This window comes from Seriola lalandi, unplaced genomic scaffold (genome assembly GCF_002814215.2).
Source record: "Seriola lalandi dorsalis isolate HSWRI2012SDOR001 ecotype SW California unplaced genomic scaffold, Sedor1 jcf7180002054478, whole genome shotgun sequence".
Classification (NCBI taxonomy): Eukaryota; Metazoa; Chordata; class Actinopteri; order Carangiformes; family Carangidae; genus Seriola; species Seriola lalandi.
Window position 1 is genome coordinate 48,921 of NW_019525031.1, and position 8,176 is coordinate 57,096.

The following is an 8,176-nucleotide window of genomic DNA, read 5'->3' on the forward strand; positions in this document are numbered from 1 at the left end:
GAGCCTCCTCTCTTCTGATTGGCTCACAGACCTGTTGTTACTAGAGCTGCAGAGAGAAGCCTGAGAGAGGAGATGTAAAACTACACTGAGATGGTTTTTATATCTTCTGATGGATCAACTTCAAATAAAACACAGAAGAAGACGAAACATGGAGCTTTAAGATTTGAGTCTTTGAGTGTGAACATATCAGAACCGATACATTCCTGTACATTTGGTCTAATTAGTTTTTTATGTTTATTAATAATTCATTTAGACTAATACAACTTCCAGGTAGAGAGAACTTAGTCCTCTGTGGAGGATTTTGTCCTGCGACCAATCGATTGGTTGAAGCGGACGATTTCAGTCGACCATGATGAACAGTCCTACTGTTCACTGACACCTACAACCTGAACCGACTGACAAACAGCCCGAGTCCTGACGCAGTAATGAGCTCTGACAGAGGAGAAACAACAGAAAACCAGAACAACATTAGCTCGAATATCAGCAGCTCAGGCTCAGACCCTGAACTCAGCAAACACTCAGTTAATCTTTAATGATCTGAGAGTGGCTGCAGTGACTGAAGCTGCTTCCTGAAACTGACTGACTGCTGCTGGTATGTGTTTGTTACAGAGACACTCTGTCCTTTTACCATGTAAAGCAGAAACAGCTGCAGCAGAGGAAACACTGATCAGAGAGGAGCTTCAACAAACCCACGTTAATCAGAGACCAGTGAACTCATCACATTGTTACTGTGTGTGACGTGAAAATACAGATTTCAAACACGTGTTTATCAGGAAAATGTCCCGCTGCCTGAAGACTGGGAGGAAGTGAGTGTGCAATGTAATGGCCTGTTAGCTTAGCCATTAGCCTAGCTGCTCCTCTGCAGCTGACAAGTGGTTAAACAGCAGTTGCGACAGACTTTGACTGACTCTTATAACAGACTCCAGATGGACTGAGTCTAAATTCACCTGTTGCACAAAGCAGTTTAGTTCTTGACTGTCCTAACTGTTCTGACTGTTCTTGACTGTGGTGAAAGGAATTCTGGGTAAACTTTTTTTCAAAATAAAAAAAATGGCCGACCGAGGAACGGCATCCAACCGCTGAGCTCCATTTACCCTTCAGCAGAAAGTGTTTGTCTTTAGGAAGAATTCAACAGTTACAAGGAAGTTTTACTTTGGAAATTCATCAAAGACAGACCCCCCCCCATGAGAGCGAGACCCCCCAGACTGAAAGTGACACGAAATGACTTCAAATGACAACAACAAAGGACAAGGCTTTTCAATTTTGCAGCTTTCAAACTAAAATCCTCAGTTATCTGAAACACAGGGTCGAACACGGCCTTCGGCCCCTGAGCCTGTTCCCATTATTTCACAGTGTAAATATGAATCTGTTTCTGTCTGTGCTGATATGTTGTTACACATCAGCCTTTATAATTTATTAGTTTAGCTTCACTCGACATTAATCAGATTATTATGTTTCACAACAAGAAGTCTATAAAAAGTTTAAAAACTCCCTCAGATGAAAATCAAGTGTTAAACCTCGTTAACGTCCATATGATGTTTTTATATAACACAGACACATGAGGATGAAATAATCATCAACTCCATGACTGAGTGTGTCCAGCTTGACCTGCAGTGAACCAATCACAGCCTCATAACACAGATTCAGGGTTTCATACGTCACAAACCTCAGGAACCAATCCTGTCAACTTGTGGGGATGGGGGGCGGGGCTAAATACACCTGAAACCTTGTCAGTACAGACAGAGAGTTAGCATTATCACAACCGCTAACACTGTGTCAGCCACTGAAAGTTACAAGCTAACAAACAACATAAACAAATGAAAGATGCTAACTGTGCTAACGGTTCTGACCCGTCTGCTAGTCTCTGGTTCTGGTCTCAGACTGAGGCTCAAACATGAGGCTGAGTCTCTCTGATGTTTCCTCCTCTGACCATCTTGATGCTCTCTGCTCTCTCACCTGTCCACCTGGAGCCAGCAGGTGGTGGGCGGGGCTCAAGGCCTGATGCAGAGTTTCTCAGTGAGGAAGACAGAGTGGATGAGCTTCAGACACAGTTTTTTATGTGTATAAATCATGTGAAATTAAATATAGAGGATTTCTACAGAGTTTAAAATATGTCTGGAGGAATTTTGCCATTTTTTCTTTTTCTTTTCTTTCATTAAGAGACAAAGAACCAGACTAAGGAGTTTAGCTGCTGCTGCGTCCACGTCAGTGAAACATCAGATCAGTTCAGTGATGTGGCTGCTGCTCTGCCTCAGTGATAAAGGAGGGAAAAAACAAAAAACCTTGAACTTATTTATAGAAAATCTTCTGTGCAGCGGTCAGCCTGAGCAGACTCCACCCTGCAGGCCGGCCGCCTCCTCAACCAAACACACTGATGTTACTGTCATCATCACTGCAGTGATTCAACCCACAACACTGCAGACGGACACACACACACACACACACACACACACACACACACACACACACACACACACACCACAGCATGAACAGGAAACTAGGGAGTGTGTCTGTATCCCAAATGTCCTCAGGATGACAGGAAAAACCCATAAATCCTGCAGCGTGAGGACGTTCAGCAGCTCCCCACTGCTTCACTGTGTTCTCTAAAGTTTAATCTTGGTTTAGGATTAAGATTAGGATTAGATCTGGGTTTAACGTTAAGAGTCAAGGAATGAAACTTCTCACATGTTCACCGTCTGCTCTCTGAAAGACTGATTTACTGACACTCCAGTCGTCTGAATGTCACGTCACTTTATCTCCAAGACATCAACAAGAAACAGCTTTGTCTGCAGTGTTAAATACTCACAACGATTATCTGAGCTGATCCAGTTTAGTTTTTTTTTTTTTATCTTAAAGCTCCAGTCACACCAGTGACGGACACAAGTGGCAAAATATCACAGTTAATTCAGTTCATGCACTGAAACTGCCACAATTAGATTCACTTGCAACGGTGAAATCCACTAAATCAGTTGGCAAAAATATCATATTAGCTGTATTGTACCATTTACTTACATCTTTCTAATAATAATAATAATAATAATAATAATAGTAATAATAATAATACAAGTACTTTACAAGCAAAAAGTAAAACCAGATAAAAGAAAAGTCCAAAGAATAAAAGGTAATAAAAAGATCAAATCAACATTATACAAAAACATCTGACAGGAAGTGAAAAGAGGAAAATAAAATATGCAAAAACACTAATTAGGGATAAAATAATTTAAATAAAACATGTATCAGACATCAACAAAGGCTGAGACAAAGAAATATGTTTTAAGAAGAGATTGATACGTGAGGATGTCAACATGGACTCTGAGGGACTGTGATGGACAACTGTCTCAGTAAATGATCAAAAAATGAGCGCAATGATTAGTTGATTAATCTATTTGCCACTCAACAGAAACTATATTGATGATCGATCAATCATTTAAGTTATTTTTCAAGCTAAATGACCAAACATCTGATTTGTCATCGTCTTATCATGAGGTAAACTGAGTGTTTTCAGGTTCAGGACTGTTGGTTGGATAAAATAAGACAATGAACAAAAACGCTATCACAATAAAATCACAATAAAACGCATGATTAATGTCAAATGATCATTTATTTAAGTTTAAAGGCTGATTTCAACAGTCGACAGACAGCTGAGGGAGAAAAGTCAAAACTGTTTCTGAATCTAAAACCTCTATCACTGTGATCTGATTCTAAACCTGGAAACTAATTATACCAAACGATTATGTCGCATTATCGTGATAATTATCGATATCCTCAGCCCCATTAAGACGTCACCTTGGGCTCTAATTGTTACATTAATATTACAGACAGAAAAACGAACTGATAATGAAGATGTTTGTTGGCAGCAGCTCTGTCTGATGAGGTTTTACATTAGTGCAGTATTTCCACGATGACAGGTTGAATTATTAGATTAATATCTGATTAAAGTCTGTGACAGTTTTATTAACATTTGATTTCTCTGTTTTTCTCTGTTTGTAAATTAGTTTTGAGCTTCTGGGAGAAGTCAAAGGACCGGATGTTATTATTTTATATTATTTTATAACTAAATGTATTCAGTAAATGTCATTGTGTTTGAGTGCTGCTATTGTGATCACCATAGAGACAAACACGTGTGTGTGTTTGTGTGTGTTTGTGTGGACCAGGTGAGGCCGGAGCTCTTTTGTTGGGGCTGAAAAGAGCCGTGGAGCCGTGGAAGCTGCTGGACGGCCGCATGAAAAGAGCCAGAGGTGAATCAGATCTGCACTGTTTGACACTTTCAGCCGCTGGTTCATTTGAAGGACAAACGGCAAACACACAAACACTGACACGGTCCGTCCAGAGAACCGGAGGGAGCAGAGTCCCCGTAAACCACCAAAAACCAGAGTCTGTGCCGCGAAAAAAGTGTGAAGGAATCAAAAAGTTTGAAGGAACCAAACTTTTCCTTACCTCTGGTCCCGAGCAGCGACTCCTCTCCCTCCTCTTCCTCCCGCTCTCCTCGCCCTCTGCTCGCAGTAAATCCTCCCAATCCTCCCTTTCTACCCAATCGGGTAAAAAGTTCAGTTGTTAAAACGTGAATTAAAAGTTTAAACTCGCGGTTTGTCTCCGGTTTTCCAGCGGCCGAGGATCCGTGTGTGTCGCCCCGCCGCTCAGCTGCTCTCCGCCGCTAAAAAGTCAAGACTGCTGTCTGTCTGAGCTGCGTTCAATGGCTGTCGGAGATCTGGGGACGGAGTGTGCTGAGCGCGCATGGTCAAGGAAAAAAAAAAAAGTAGTACATTTAAAGAAACGAGGGCGGGATTTGTAGGACTGACCAACAAAAAGCTGCAAAGACTGAAAAAATGTGAAAAAAATGTTTTTCATAAAAGTCCCAAAACTCGCATGTAGATGAAAACAATCTCACGTTTACAGACTTTTTAATTTGGTACTAAATCATACTTTATATAAAAGCTGTCAATAAAAACGCCCTTTTCTAATCTTTAGTCTTTAGCCACCTATTTCCAATATTTTACTCTGTAAAATGACCAATTAATCAAATATAATAAAACAACATGCAGGAAATCCCTGGGTGTGCAGTTGGTGGATACTGCTCTCCTAATAAATATTTATGATATAACATTTAGAAACCCCATTATCAAACCACTTCAAGCACCAAACAACAAAAAGTCCTGCACATAACTTTCCCAAAGAGCTCAGAGTTACATGTGGATCCTGAAGGCAGCATCACTTACACTTCAGACATGAAAGACGCAAAAACCGAGACACCACCTCCCTGGTTTGATTCAAACAATGAAGCAGTTTCATTATAGAGAGTGAAACATTGTTAAATAAATAATAAATAAATAAATCCTTATTGTGACCTCGACCTTAAGAAAACAGTATTTGACTGTTGGAGAATTCTGGGACATTTCTTACTATATTAATACAGTTCACCTTATGTTTGATATTCCATATTATGGTATCGTATTACTCTTAAATGTAATTTACTTTTCTTCTGCTAAACACAATAAACAAAGCCTGCCTCTTCACTTGCTGCAATATTAGTTTACAACACTGGTTGTGGGTGCTATATGTTCATTGCTTGTAATTTAATTGCTCTTGTTTAGTGTCTATTTTATGTCTACTTTTTATTTTTATGATATAAATATATATAATTATTATTATTATTATCATTTTCATTATCATTTTTTCTATCAATCTCTTTCTGTCTCATGGTTGTTAGACAAAAATGCAGGGGACTATTTTTTACCTTTTGTCTGCATTTCAAAAGACACACACACACACTCTCTCTCTCTCTCTCTCTCTCTCTCACACACACACACACACACACACACACACACACCCACACACACACACACACACACACACAGACACCAGCTCCATTTGAAATAACTTTATTTACAAACTGTTTGTACATGTTACAGCGCCGTCATCACTCCAGTAGAAATACATGAAATCTTCCTGGTGTTTAACGTACAGCAGCAGAGCAGCTCTATGAGCTCCGGCAGATATGTGGACTTACACGTTTCTTCTTCTATTCTCAGTAATCAGCAGTGATAATGAAGCTTCCTGTGTCCAGCAGCAGCTTTCAGCTCTGCATTGTTTCTGCTTTCCCGCCTTTTCTTGTTTTCTGTCTTTCCCCTCAGCTCAGACTGACACAATGAGAGCTTCCTCTGCTTCCTGAAGCTTTTCCTGATTTATATATATACACACACACACACACACACACACACACACACACACACACACACACTCACACTCACATACCATTTCCATACTTGGGAGGTACTACAAGTCTCCCTGCAGCTCAACAGAAAGCTCAGCGGCGCCCTCTAGCAGCAATAATGATGCAACATACCTACATTGGCAAATCATGAGGCTATAAATATTTATGACAAAGTATTTTTTATAGTTTTAGAGCAAATTCTTTGGAAAATGTTCCAAATAAAACAATGTGCGTGACTCCAGGTTGTTATTCTGTGAGAAATATTTCCCCGATATCTCCATAATCTGACAGAGTGACTTATTGTCTCAACACTGTGAATTTCTGTGTCAAAGTTTTACCAAAGTTGAACTCGACGCATCAGATTATCCACAGATTTACGTCACCCACAATCCAATCCACCAATCACAGTGATTCCTTTGAAATCAGTTTTAAATCCAGCTGTTGATGGACCTTTTAACCCAGGAGCTCAAACCAGCTGACCCTTTAACATTAAACCTTGTCCTGGCCCTAAAATGAACCCTGATCAGATTGAAAACTGGTCCTCACACACAGATGATCCTCAATGACCTGGAAACTGCTGGAGTTAAATCATTAACGGTCATTAGAGCTCCGTTTGTGTCCGACAGTTATTGAACAGTTCACAGTGGAAACAGGAAACAACAGACCGATCACAGTGGATGGAGAGAGACAGTCGTCCTCACACAGCGTTCAGCAGATTCATCAATGAGCACTACACAACATTTACTGACCACTAACATGAGACCAACATATGATCAGTCTCATTTTATACCAGTAAAAACAAACAAGACGTCATCATCATCTCTATTCAACATGAAGCTGCTTCTAAAGTTAAATCAGCTCAGTGAAGGCCACAGTGAGTCAGTGGCTGTGCTGAGAAGCACCAAAGCTGCAGAACAGAAGCTGGGGATTCTGGGAAATTAAGTTTCATGAACACATGATCTGTGATTTTAACAACAGACTCTTATTTTGTTGGTTTTCACTGGTTTTCTTCAGTGTTTGTCATTAAGCTTCCTCCCATGAGGGGAAACAGCGCCCCTCTGTGTTCAAATGGCTGGTGAGTGTCAGTCAGTGTGTGTGGTCAGACAGAGAACTGCAGCCTGGCTGAGGTCTACCTGAAACATCACTGATGAGGATCTCTGAGCTGCCTCTGGCCTGTGACCCTGATGTTTAGATCCCCTAAAGATCCAACAAAGATCCCCAAAAGATCCTCTTGAGATCATGTTAAGATCCCTGAAGATCCCTTAAGATCCTCAAAAGATCTCCTAAAGATCTCCTAAAGATCCCCTGAATATCCCCAAAAGATCCTCTTAAGATCACGTAAAGATCCCTGAAGATCCCTTGAAGGTCCTCGAAAGATCCCCTAAAGATCCCTTTGCAGATCCCTTTACAGATCCCTTTACAGATCCCCTAAACATCCTCTAAAGATCCCTAAAGATCCCCTTACGCTAATGAGCTAATCATGTGAGGAGGGAGAAAACATGTTTTCATTTACAGAAGAAGAAATAGAGAAAAGTTTGTGAGACCAGAATGCACTGAGGCTTCTTGATTTTCTCTCCACCTCCACTTCAAACCCCCCTCCCCTCTCTGGAGGTCGGTGAAAGGCATTCTGGGAAGCAGAGGGACTCCTTTTACTAGAAGACGCAGCAGGTGGAGAAGGAGCAACATCTGCCCCCTCCCCCTCTCTCCTCCTCCCCTTTCTTCTTCTTCTCCTCCTCTCAGTGCTGCTCCTCCCCTCCCTCCCCCGGGACCACCTCCACACTAAGCACCTCCTCCCCTTGATGTCGCGGCGTCATCCTGATGAGGACGGAGCTGTCGGCCGTCTCCGCCACCGTGTCGTCGTCGTCCTGAACCGGAGCGCGAGGAATCGGAGAGCGGCGGTGCATCGGCGAGGGAGGGGGGAGCGGAGAGATGGAGGATGGAGCCTGGGGGGGGGGGCAAGGAGGA

The 8,176-nt window shown here is 41.6% G+C and overlaps 1 protein-coding gene across 1 annotated transcript in view; it reads right to left on the bottom strand.

Annotated features, from left to right (window-relative positions):
* Nucleotides 1-5,863: 5,863 nt before the first annotated feature.
* The window catches only part of cngb1a (cyclic nucleotide gated channel subunit beta 1a), a 24,095-nt gene continuing 21,782 nt past the window's right edge, over nt 5,864-8,176 (bottom strand). The window contains exon 36 of the mRNA XM_087175624.1: nt 5,864-8,154. Within this exon, the coding sequence (XP_087031750.1) occupies nt 7,948-8,154 (207 nt within the window). The 3' untranslated portion in view covers nt 5,864-7,947. The remainder of the gene's footprint in view (nt 8,155-8,176) is intronic.